The sequence below is a fragment of the Ruditapes philippinarum genome, unplaced genomic scaffold (genome assembly GCF_026571515.1).
Source record: "Ruditapes philippinarum isolate M1 unplaced genomic scaffold, ASM2657151v2 ctg7451_1_1_1_1, whole genome shotgun sequence".
In the NCBI taxonomy this organism is placed as follows: Eukaryota; Metazoa; Mollusca; class Bivalvia; order Venerida; family Veneridae; genus Ruditapes; species Ruditapes philippinarum.
In genome coordinates, this window is record NW_026853252.1 from 1 (window position 1) to 14,323 (window position 14,323).

General features: G+C 30.9%; 1 protein-coding gene across 1 annotated transcript in view; it reads right to left on the reverse strand.

Moving 5' to 3' along the window:
- Positions 1-568: 568 nt before the first annotated feature.
- The window catches only part of LOC132736295 (uncharacterized), a gene marked incomplete at its 3' end in the record, with an annotated part of 30,046 nt that continues 16,291 nt past the window's right edge, over positions 569-14,323 (reverse strand). Inside the window, exons 3-6 of the mRNA XM_060723398.1 lie at positions 12,408-12,572; positions 11,497-11,649; positions 2,193-2,345; positions 569-721 (exon numbers count right to left, since the gene is read on the reverse strand). Of these exons, the coding sequence (XP_060579381.1) occupies positions 569-721; positions 2,193-2,345; positions 11,497-11,649; positions 12,408-12,572 (624 nt within the window). The remainder of the gene's footprint in view (positions 722-2,192; positions 2,346-11,496; positions 11,650-12,407; positions 12,573-14,323) is intronic.

Genomic DNA, 14,323 nt, shown 5'->3' on the forward strand with positions numbered 1-14,323 from the left:
CCCACTATAACAATAAGTAATTAAACATCAGCTCCCCCTTTTTAAAAGGTTATAAATGAAGTATATGCTCGCCCATATGGTCTCTTTCCGGTGGCGAGGGTAAACAAACCCAAACACACACACGTAAGAACTATCATTTGAGTACTTCCGTGTAGTTTAACCACACACGTGCACGGTGTTGAGACTGTTGTGGCCGTAAGGGTCGGTTTCTTGATAAAAATCTGACCCCTCTGGCAGGGTCTAAATACTTGCGGGGCCTATATACACAAGTTGGTTTTATAAGCATATATTATATGTCCCACACAGTTCATTGTGCATTTCCGTTTTTGTACACTGTATCCGATACACCATTAATCACAGAATTAAATGACAATATCTATATACAGATATATGAAAGGCAGTAACTGTTGCTAGGGTGTAAGACTTATGTATAACAATAACAGTTAAGACAAACTTAAATATTGCACCGTATATTGGTAAAAGCCCGAGCCGGAGGAATATTGTTTTCGTATGCTCTGTGTTTTCTTACTGAGAATTAAATAAAGTTAATGCAATCTATATGACTTACCTGTAAATGTAGAAATAAACAGATGATTATTATGTCCTGTCAAGCAAGATTCACAAATAAATGTTTCGCATTGTATACAAAAGTCATCACGTTCATGTCCTTTTGCTTTAGAATTCAGTTCACAACACAATTCCGTCTCTGCATTCATTACATCTGAAATAAATGTTGTGATATTGATGAAATTGTCATTTTATTAGGTACAAATCTTAATAGATAACTTGAGAAATATCAGCAAATACAAAATATAACTTTCATTAAAGACAATAATTGTCCGACTGCCCTTTTCACACAGAAGGAGCAGCACAACAGTTCTAGCATTAAATGCTTAATATAGTTACATAGGCACATATAGGTTGAACAAAACCTGTGTAACATATTGCATGACCTTAAAGTAAGATAACAGAAACGCTTCTCATTTCAAATAAAACTAGAACTATCGCTGTACGCGATTAATACCCCTACCGATGTCCTTGACAGAAATTAAAATAACTTTCATAGCAACAAGAAACATATTAAAAAAATGTTTTTTTTATGAAAAAAGTCAACAAAAATGATGGTTTTAAGTGACACACAAAGGAGCATTGGTGATCCTGAACACATTTCTTAAATTTAAATTAATGGTCAAGTTTCAAGCCAATATAGTATTACCTTTTTTTGGTTTCAAAATATTACTGTAACAATTAATTTACATATCTTACAAGAGTCATTGCCAAACAAGGGGATGTATAATGTTTAATCGAATTAATAAATATATGAAAAATTGTTGTAAAAAACAAATTTATTAATTTTACCTTTATGGTCAAAAGTCATAATTTGATCACATGTCGGTTTGGTCAAAAAATGATTGACACACAGAATCACATTCATACATATTAACAAAGATATGACAATTCAAATCAAGTTCAATAATTTGATATTGGCAGATAGAGTGTCTCAAAACTCAATGTCAGTTCAATTTTCTGCAAAATTTAAAGCAATAATTTCACCTCAGGGTCAAAGTTATTTTTAAGTCAAGGTCAAATTCAGTTTCATTTTTCATTAAGTTCTTGTCCTTAAAGGTGTTGTGTGTAAATATGAAGACAATCTTTTCATTGAAAACAAAGTTATAGACAGTTACAGCAAAAATTCAGCAAATCTCAATAATTCGACAAAACGAATACGTGTTTCTGTCGTAGATAACAATCTTGAATAATTATATTATAATAAGATTATAGTAAAAAGTGCTTATTTTTTAATTACTGTAAATACTCACGCATTCGTTTGTGTAATTGTTTAATGCTTTACAGTAATGTGTTTGTGATTATTTGCTAGTGTTTCTGTTTTGTACATAATGTACAAGTTAGGGTTTTAAATGTTATGGGTCGCTGTGTCAAAGAGTCATGTAATATAAACAACTGACAACGATTCAAACTAATCAGTTACAACACCTTTTCGTGAAACTTAGCTTTAGTTCAAAGACGTTAAAGTTCGTCAACTACACTGTTGTAATGAAGAATTAATGTATAAGTTTATCAAAACGAACATTTGTAAATATGTAACATCTATACATTTAGTAGATAAATATAGAGTTAAAAAAGTTATCGCATTTACTTTGACATGTTAGATTAAATTATTTTTATCTTACCTGTCACGTTTGAAATAACTAAATGCGTGCAATGATGTTTTAAGCATGATGCACATATGAATGTCTTGCATTGCATGCAAAAGTCGACAGTTTCTGTTCCTCCTGTAGTTTTGTTCTGTCTACAACACATCCGTGCCCTGGTATTACGAGGACCTTAAATTTCAAATAAATGTGTGGTTAAAATGTAACTTAGGTAATATATCTTACCATCCTCCCCCCTCAAAACAAAAAGAAAAGAAAAGAAGATACAACAACAACGACAACAACATCTTCATAAACAAATAAGAAACACCCCCGCCCCCTAAAAAAATAAATAAAATAAAAAAAAAAATAAAAAAAATGCTATTTAGCAAGCTTAAATAAAGATGTCTACTCGGTTTGCTTTTGGACCCCCCCCCACAGGGTCAATATCAAAGGGTTTTCGGAGGATAACATTTGTCTTATAGTTTACTATATATTTTTTATATAGAATGCTTTGTACACAGTTGATACTTCATGAATTATAGGTTGAGTTCCAATTTTGTTCCAGACCACTTATTTTTTCAAATTGTCAAGGTTGCTGGTGGGGGTATTAATCACGTTAAGTGATAGCTCTAGTTAAATTAGTAATAATTTGTCATCATAACCTTCGTCAGTATGTCAACGACATCGTTCTTATTTAAACTTCATCCTTTGTTTTCTCAATATTCAACTGACTCTCTTACAGATATCTTTCAAAACATTTTAGGACATTCTTTTATGTAAATCAGATCACAGTTTCGATATTTTATTGACAATGTTTTAAAGACTCTAACCTTCCAAGTCGGGTAGATATGTCCTAAACTATTTGTTTAAAAATTCCATTTAGTCAGCATAATCTACTGATTTACTTGATTTGCACCCGTTTGTTTACTGACCGAATCCGTCTGTTGCACATTCATGGGTGTTGATGCGTTATTTAACGGTTGTTGCCAATACTGGATAACCTATAGGCATATTTGCATCCGGACTGTATCATGTCCCATTTATAGATTATGGTATTTGAGCCATTTTGCCGTTATTGTTAAAGTTATAATCCCTATTTACTTGTGATCTGCTATCGTTACGAACCGTTGACCACTGCACTCCAGGCAAAGAAGCTGGAATTTCTATTACATGTATCTTTAAAGTATATATTTATAAACTTTTAAGGCTAAATGGAGTTCTAAGAAACAAATTCGTAGGAAACAATGTTGCTGATGATTAATCTATAGACATGTACGATGTATGGTACCGACTTGATTGCTGTCACCGATTAATTCATTAACAATGAAGAACTAGGGTCGTTCACTCACCATCGTTTTTTGCTTATCAGTATAATGAAGATACGTTTGACTTGAAACCGGACAATTAAACATACGATTCTTTTTCTGATGCAGTAAAAGATAGACTCGTCCCATTTTAATGGGGGAGCACTACGAATTAACAGGAAACGAAGAAATTATTTAACACGCAAAATGACATTTAGATAGAATGTGTACATATTAGCCTTTTTTATAAACTTTGCCTCTTTTGTTTAATGATCACAATTATACTGTTTTGTGCCGTCTGCTACTCGTAACTGTGTTAACCTCTAAACTAAAAGTAAAACTTCCTGATTTCAAAATGGCGCTGTCGATTAAACAAAATGGCGCGTTCCATGCACATTATGAATGCTTTGGATATCTGGGTGAATTTTAATATCGTCACGCCTCAGTGAGTTTCATTAAACATAGTTCTTCTTATCATGAGAAGAAGGAAGAATAAAGTTCACAATGCAACACGGTATTTAAGCTCAATACCGCTTGGTTTGCGTTTAGCCCATACTTGACCCGCAGACATGCATATCTCATGTATTAAAACACATTTTTTTTACTTTACAGTTCAAAGTAATTCCCCATTAAATTTGGCTATACAGCGCATAATGAACAATTGCGAATGACGAATAGATAGTATTATTTATTCTGCGTTCATGGTGAATCATGTTAATTTAGATTAAACATTGTTATTTTTATGCTTTTGATTTTTTTTTATTATTTAAAATAATGAGCAAAAATAAAGAAATTGATAAAGTTGAACTCGTGATGTTCAAAACATGAATTAATGAATTGAAATCGTGAATTTGCGAAGTTAGAATAGTGAATTCCGTATGTTGAGAACGTGAATTCACGAGATAAAATTGAGAATTCACGAAGATGAAATCGGGAATTTATGAATTTGAAATGTTCCCACCGGTCTTCCATAAATGTTCCTTACCGTTTCGAGTATACAAACATTATTTGTTGTATATTTGTAATTCGCGGATGAAAGAAATGCTGAAATTATTGAAGAATCCACACAGTATTTAAAGGAACTCCACTGAGGTTTATAAGCCTAAAACCATAAAATTTTAATTTCTCACATAAATCAACTGGTGCACCTAAAACGGAAATATATACAAAAGATAATTAAGAAATATACCCAGAAATACACTGATATTCGTATGTTAGTGTTATTCTCAGTCCGATCTGAGTAAAAAGCGTTTAAACACTTTTCAATTTTAGTTCATTTTTGACAATTAAAACAATTATTCTGGAAGAACAAAGCGAGGTAATGATCTGCAATCTTGCACATAAATTGTTGGTAAAGACCTAAAGCAGATGATGTAATAATCTCAAAAAATATTTCCAGTCCCGTCATGTCAAAAAACCTCAGTGGAGTCCCTTTAAATCTTATGTTTATATAATATTTTAAAAAATAAGATAATACTTGAATGTGGAAAGATATATTTATCTATTTATTTATTTATTTATTATTTCAGCAAACCTAAATATTGGTATATCTTTGCAAATTCATTGCCTATATATGAAATGAGAACCTGGTAATGTTCCCAGACTCCAGCTGTCAAATCGATTGCCGGCCAATCGGTGATTAGAATTATATGCACACCTCTAAACGGTGTTATCTTAGACATTTCTCTTAAACATAGAGGGTCTATAACTACGGTGTTGCATTAGGGCCAGCGCAGTCTCGCGCTGTCGTCCTTATGGCGAAATCGCGAAACGAGATATATTGACGCGAAAACACGATGCGATAAAGCAAAAACACGATTAGAGATAGCAAAAAATATTGCGTTATGATGGCGCCTGAAGACGAGACACGATAGTGTGATACATGTTTTTATGTATACCATGGTGATATTTATGCATAAAGAAGGCGAAAGTGCGATATTAAAATATCGTGTTTTCGCCTTCGCGGTCAGTATGACCAAAAAGCCAAAACACGATACGAGATCGCGAAAACACGACGCGAAAGATATCACGTTTTTGCACTGTTAATATCGTGTTTTCGCGTTTTAGCCCTACAGACTGCGAAGGGGAAAACACGAAAACACGATTGGAGATCGAGGGCAAAAACGCAACCCACAATATCAATAGACAAAGTGCGAAAACGCGATATATTTTGCATCGTGTTTTTGCGATCTTGTATCGTGTTTTCGCGTCAATGCATCGTGTTTTTGCGATTAAAAGCGACAGCGTGAAACCAGCGTGATGGCCCTAACGGAATTCCGTATATAACTGACGGTACCGAACCGTTTCTGAACTAAATTATTATCCGAATGATCATACAAGTTTACAATTAAAATGTTAAAAAGGTTGTTATATGATAACAGCAATTTATATTCTTATGTTTCCACATGTAAAGTGTTTTATTACAAAAGAAGTTTATTTCGTTTCTAGGCTCAAAGAAAGTATTTACCCTCGTATATCGGTGTTTACGTCTCAAAGTCATAGTAAACTGAACGTAGCTGTCATTTCTCTATGTGCAATAAAATATAAATGTTATAGCGTAAATCGAAATTATTGTTTAATGCGTTTCGTAAATTTAAAATGTTGGAATAACGAAAAATACATCTACAGATATCAGTAAAAGGACACCTCTTTAACTTGTATAACATATAATTGAGCAAAAGCTAGGAGAAATGATGGTTTTCATTCGATATTCATTGGTATTTTACGTAGTTCTGGGTTTTCCAGATTGTAACATACTAGTACAAGTACTTAACAACTATAAAACTATTCGTTTGGCCATAAGATTATTATTTTGAAATATGCTAAATTCATTATTATTATCATGATTGTTCAGGGCAGTGTACAGTGTCATGGTATTTTGGAATTCGTGGAATTTTTGTGTGCCAGAAATGCAGCTGTCGCCACTTTACAGCAAATGTAGATGGAACTGAGTATGATAGCAAAGAGTTACTCAGAGTAAGATATTTTCGTCCGTACTGACAACCAGTGTTTGATTTTTTGTCTCTTTTATATAATATAAGAATTAATGCTGAGGCAAAATTGTGTCATAGAACAAATCAGAACATAATTCATTTTGGATTTGTACATGCAATATAGATACACAAATTAGAAAGATGTCACGTTTCTATTAAACAAAAACATAGGATTTAATATATATAATTGAATTTTATGTGAAGCTGGAGAATGAATGATGTATTAAGAGAATATTATTATCACTTATAAAATCATATAATTTGCTTTGCAGAATATAGCATATTTGATACAACAAATCAATTGAACATTTAGTATAAATTTTTAACAAATATAAAAATTCAGCTATAAGTACTAACAAAAGTGTTCCTGATTTTAATCGATTATTCTCAAATATTTAGCTAGATTCGTAATTATAATTTTATTAGTTACTGTAATATCAGATCAATAAATTTACACATTGATGGTCTTTCGTAATAATATCGTTTCACAAATTGCATGGGCATTTCCAAACTAAATTGTATTCGTCTTCCAAATCTCTAGTATTACAAATCAACAATATCTTTCATTCTTTTGGATTCTATTTTGCCCATATCAACCCGTTTATACTCTTAGTGTATATGCAGACATTATTGTGATGTAAAATTTAATAGCCTTATGTAATATGTTAAGATAGTTTTCGTATGAATTTAATTTTTTACATTTTGTATAAAGTTCTAAAACAGAATTATTCTCTATGATGAATTATGAGTGTATAATTATCAATAACCTTTTGTTTAAATATTTTTGGAAATAATTTAATATCTTCAAAATTATTTTCAAAAAGTATTCGGATACACCATATATAATAAGGATTTCTTTAATATTTGACATCAAGTTCTTTTTACCTTATAATAATCGGATAAACGAACTGAATTCATATATTTTCCTAAAATTGTATTGTTAGTATTTATCAATTTCCACCAAAACATTCTAACGTATCTATTTACATACGATGGGTGACGGCCAAGTTCACCGTATATACTTACATTGCTTGTATTGGCCCTAACATTTAAAATTATTTTACAAAATTATAAGTGATTACGCTCAATATCTTTTGATTTGCTATAACCCAATAATTCTGATGCATATGATATGATTGAGTCTACAGAAGAATCAAATAATTGACATAGTAATTGGGGTTTTAAATCCATGTCTTTACAATGAATCTATATTGTGTGTCATACGTCATGAAATGACGTCAATTAATTCCAGCGCATTTGAAAATGCTAGAACATCCTATGTTATATTCAAGAATCAAATATATTAAATATTATGTGAAAACTCGAACACGCGTAAAGGTTTTATATACAATGTATTGTAACGTGTACCGAGCGGATGTACAACGAATATATAATAAATTTTTCTTTGGGCTACCTGCCGTTTGATCAGATACAAATGATTATGAAATTATCATATATCATAAACAATCAGCTTGAATTAATACTCCAAAATACACTATTAAATTATCAAAAGTCACAATACAGTAAATATGTTTACAATATAACACTATGAAATAATTCAAAAGCTATAGATATCACGCTGCAACCCGATAATTTCCTATAGTCCAGCAACTACCTCCCTATCTATGAAGCGAGGCTTCTATCTAGATAGAAAGATAACCTGCTGGTAGGGATCTATAACAAAGTTCCAACTATACAAATCTAATTCGTTTTAAATCTACCTCTGGATTTTTAATACCTATATGTTACCAATTCCCTGATAGCGAGGCTTTCAGAAAATATGGAGATCTATAAGTACCCAGAGTCAAATACAATTTAACAACTAAACTATAACGACACTATATCCATGAAGCTAGGCTTCAATTGGATAAACAAGGGTATTTAGTTTTGGCCAATTCTTCTTTTCTACCTATGAAGCTAGGATTCAGTTAGGTAGACGAAATTATCCTCTATGTATGAAGCGAGGCTTCAATTACATAGAGTAATCTTGTCCCGGTGAATTCCTCTGCAGACTGAGTAATTTTGCTTTAATCGCCGTATTTATACCTGCTGAGATGATCGCTCAAGCATGACTTTATTTTCATTGGCTGATTAGAATAATCATAATCACTGAGACGATTATAATATTATATGATACCAAACGTTTATTGAAAATACGTATACCAAACGTATATTGTAAAGTACCGTAAACTAAAATACATTGTCGTAATATAAACAATTTATATAATTGCCGAGTAACACTAATATCATTTGTCGAATGAGTAAATGATAATCTTTAATCAAAACAAAGCTAAGTAAAATGTCGAAACGTTACAGTATTTGACCTTATTGAATTCAGTTTTTCCTTCCTAAATATATTATTGTATTTAAGTGAAGTTTGTACAGTTAAATCACTTAATGTTGGCGATTGTAATTCCGCCGTATAATTTACGCCTTTAATCTTCATTTTAATTGATATGAGATTGCCAGCAGTTTTGTGACATCGTCAACAATAAAATTCGGTAGAAATAACTAAGATTAAACAACCGAGGGTGAGAACCGATACACTGTTTTCTTTTTAATCAAATTTCATGCTAATTTTTACGGTGACATAAAGGTGACATATAATTCTTTTTACTACGTGCGTAAGCGATAAGTACATGTTTTGTCCACACGATACGTTTTACGCGCAATACTAATAACTTGCTTTGTCAAGAAAAGGTTTCATGTGCCCAACTAATAATTAAAGTATTTAAAGTATTTCATATGTTCCTTTATGCAATCGCATATTTCACATACGTATACGTTATAATATTAATTTATTTGAACATAATATCAGTGTTATGCTACAAGCGACCGGGAATATTTTAATTTACAATGTTTCTGAAGCTAACCACCTTAGTATTAGTGATGTAACACTGTAAAGTATTCTATTGGTAACTTGCCTAGCTGAACAATGTTTCATAGCAATAAAAGTATCAGTCTACGTTTTAGTATATTTCTTGATTAAAGGTACTCATTCGTTGCAGTCAATTTGTGATACGTTATTGAAATAATAAAAACAGAAACACTAGTCGAAATTTGTTAAAATTTCAGTTAAGTATAATTAATGGAAAGCATAACACTTTGAGATTTAATCTTTTTACTTAGCATGGTATCATTCACAACCAAGCCGAAAGTAGCCTACTAGCCAAAACGAAATGTGTCCATTTGCATATTTGTACATTTTATTTTTTTATGACAAATAGTACTAACGATGCCAATGAACATTTAAAAAACACACTTTACTCTCAATTAGAATGTCAACACTTTTTATCAACACCATGTTAGTCCTTATTAATTAATTGACATCGATAAAAGGCGCTTAACATAAAACAAAGATACCGTTATGTTACGCGTGTGAAATGAAAAATGCGAAATGTTTTCATTACACAGAAAAGAGAAGTCGTGTGATACATGTATATTCGTCATAGATTAATCATTTCATTTCAACCGTGTACAAAAACTGACTATACATTACCCATTTGTCCTTAAGTACGCTTAAAGATGCTTTTGTAAGGTCTTTATATTAGCTATAGAAAGTTAAACATAAGTTAGCTATAGGATTTTAACATGTTTTTCATTCACACACATGCCAAAGAAGATGGTAATTGCTGGTGGAAAAGTTTTCAAACGTAAAGAAAAAGACACCGTCAGGGCGATCTACGTAACATCTGGATAAACCGTATTCAATAGATGATTGATATATTTAAGTGTTTTTGAGTAAATTGTTTAACTGAAAATCCCTGTTTTTAATTATGATTGTTCAAACTTATCTACATAATAAATAAGTGCTAATGACCCCTTCATTTCCTGATGTAATATTAGAATGCAAACACGAACAATCTTTGAAAATAAATGGATGTAACATTAATGGCGAATAAAAATCAATGTTAAGACAAAATGAAAAGAACGTTAAGTCGGTATAGTTTGTTCTAAATTTATACATCCGGTGGCAATTCATAAAAAGGTAAATGATTGAAAATGTCTGAATATTAAAATAAATATGTTGACCATTGAAGGAAATATCGCGATACGGGGGTTCTGTACATCGATCATATAACATGGCGCTGCATACCGCCATATTGTTGCATCTTTAATTTGTCCCTCTAGTGTCAGGCTTATATATGATATATGACAATTTGAGTCATGTTCGTTTCTGTTTATTATATTAATACAATCATATTGTTTTTATGTTGATGAAGTTAAAAATGTTTAAAAGTGAGCAGATTTGGTTTTTAGCTTTATTATTTAAAATTCTCAAATTATGATGATCAAGTTATTATGCATGTGAATATACAGCATTAATGTATAATATAACAGCCACATGCTGTATACGTGTCAATTATTTGTTCCTGTTTGCATTTGATACTGTCCATACCCATTTATACGAAAATACAGCTTCGTAAACACCCTGTAAAACTCAAAATGCAATTCCGTATATCAACTGTTTAAATTGAAATAATTGAATTGAAATAATGCTTTATATACCATATGTATAACTAAAAAAACAATTTCGTGTATTGCTTGTATATGCCGTTAATGCTCTGTATAATTATGTAGAAAATACGGTTCCGTATAATTTTCATCCGTATACGTAGAAAATACAAACCTGTATATCTCAAAAATACGGCTCCGTATATATTCCGTATATATGCTGTGTATCTATAGCATACTAGAGAAAACGACCTTGATAAATTCCATATAAGTGATTTAAATCTCCGTATAATGTATATGTATGAAAAAATATACGTAAGTACATGTATATGAAGCCATTACGGAATTGCGTATATGCATGGTCCATATACGGACTTCCCGTATATCCGGTGACTCAATACGGACTCCTATACCTGATCCGTATATTTGAGAAATACGTCCCGTACACGCCCGTATATGTTATAAATAATTGACCGTATATTCTTGTATACAAGTGTTTTAGCAGTGTGATCCAAGTAATTTTGTGATTTAAAATAACTAAACTAATACATGAATTTTTGACTAAAATGTAAAAAAAAAACCAAATACCACGTAATTGTTGGTGACTCGTACAACCAGTGTGTTCGTGTTTTTCAATACACTGCGAGCAGATGAATAGTTTGCAAGTTTGACACACGCCTTTCAAATGTAAATAATCATGCTTGTAAAAATCTTTACAACACAGTCTATGGTCTTTTGCCTCTGCAATAAAAATATTATTTCACTTTTCTCCTTATTTTACAGAGAATACAGTGTGTAAATAAACTGCCAATAATGATAATATTTTGTGATAAAAAAATCAGTATTAGAAAATCTCAAGTTTGTATTAATTAATTATGTATCCTGTAAAAAGAAACAGAAAACCTTTTATAATCTCCTCTGATTATGATTTGACCAGGGATCTAGGTTCCAAATGGCAGATAAGTGCCTTCTTACATAGTAAAATATATCAGTTTCAAACTTTAACATATGCATCAAATATTATTTATAAGTAGAAATGTAGCCAGTTCTTTTGGTTATGAATATCACATTTTTATAAGAAAAGCAAACACCTTAGCTATCAGCTGGTTTCTTATACCTTTTACAAATGCATTTTGAAAATATTTGAAGAATCTTGTTATAACAATCTTAAATATCCGTTTTGCTGGAACAAATTTGAAGGTATCCATCATTAAGTCGTTTTAATTATAAATATACTTAAACTAAAATTTAATCATCTAAAGAAAATCACTGAATTCATCTACATGTTATAACAGTCACTTTTTTCTTTCTTTAACTTGATACTGGCACACTATCAAAATACGATATAATTTATGTAACCAAAGTGAATTTTAGGATACAAAAATAATACAAAAACTTTGTTTAAAAATGAGGTTGGAATTCTAAAGCAATTAAGTATTTAATAAAGATAAATATTTTTATTTGTTGAAACGACATAAAGCCTGTATAAAAATGCTTACTTGTGTCATCCGTATTCCATAAAAGTACACATTCTTTATTTGTGTGCTCCTTGTCTAAACATTTCAAGCATAAGTAAAATCCATGTAATAAGCAATATGCACGTGATGCATGAGAAGCTCCCGTTTTATTACAGTTTTCACAGCAAATTTCGTCTTCATATGAATCTTAAAAGGAATATGTTTCGAGTTTTTCCTGAATTTCAACTCATAACAGTGAATCAATTATTAGATGAAAAATTAATTGTAATAACATTATTCGAAAGAGAATATTCCAGTTGTTTTTATAAGCAGTTTGGATATTTTACGTTTAAATCTCGTTTCAACATTAAAAAATACTTTTTATACATGTATGTGAACAAAATTAGACATAGAAAGTATTTGTAAGGTATACTAGCAATTCTTGTATGTTTCTTCTTAAATACTGTCAGCTTTCCTTCTGGAAAACAAACAAACAGTTCAAATATTAATGTAACAGAGAATATGACGAGTCAAAACGGACGTTTTTTGTAATAAAGTACATCATAACAAAGTAAGACAGTAAGAAAGGTTTGTTCAGAAATATTCAGGTTTTATTTTCTACGTTAAAAGATGACTATGCGAGCAATATCCCGCAATGCCATCTTTTGACACAAGTATTGTAACCACAATATCACAATTGTGACAAAGTCAAAGCAGTGTAATAAATTTGCTAGATTTGAATGAAAAGAATATTTGATACGAGTCATTTGCGTCTACAATACAAAATTTGGCAGCCTACGCTATCCCATAACATAAAGTACAATTCTCACTGCTTTCAAAATTTTATCAATCCAATCTGATATGCATTCCAGCTGTCAATTAGTCGATATAAATATCAGATCCATAGACAATCGTACCCATCCACCCCCCCCCCCCAAAAAAAAAAAAAGAAAAAAAAAAATAAGGAAAAAAGTAATGTTTATCACTGTGATTAATCTTTTAGTTTTATAACGCTGAAATTTATATTTAGCCTTTAAACGATGGTGTCCTTTAATTAAAAAAATCAAATTACTAGAACCATTGGTATCACAAATTATTTTATGATAGATAGACAATTTAGACCGGCATACATCACATGATGAATACACAATAACTAATTAAATAGTAATCTCTTTAAAATAAGGTTTATTTGTTTTTAATCCGGACAGATTATTTCATTTTCAAAATTATAAGCAATGTGAAAGTGTTTCGTATCGTGTCGTATAACATTGTCATTAACAAATGTTGTATTTAAACAAGAGTTAATTTGGTTTTTTGCTTTCAAGTTAACATTTTCTTAACATTTTTTAGGCATTTAAATATTGGTGTCCATTGTTCAACCAGTTAGGTTTCTCTGATACCCCTTATGTTTTAAAGCAAAGGGTAAAACAAACAGCCAGATAAATTGTTTATTTTTAAAACTGTCAACCCAATTTGTTGTACATAAATATACAGTTTACATACACGAAAAGGATTTAGGTATTCGAAAATGTTACAAAATTTATAACAGTTACAAAAGTCTTAGGCTAATAATATGAAAATGTTGTTGAATGCGTATAACCAGCATTTTGTTTTTTCTTTATGAATATAGTCAATGGATACTCAACATGTCATCGGGTATGCGAGTTCTTAAGGAGTTTCAACTCTTGACACTTTAAGTAGAAGTGTTGTATACTTTGCATTTTTGTACTTCAACGCGATGTAATGCTTCGTAATGTTTAAAGTACCAACAACTTAACAATTCAATTAGTGCTTAAGGTCAGCTTAGTAAAACACTTGATCAGCAACTCACAAGTTTATTTCAGACTATTATAATAAATGTTTATTTATGAACGCAATACATGATTCACAAGTCATAGATGTTCTTACATTTTGGTAAGCAGGTGCACAGACTTTAACTACTAGTATTATATTTCCTG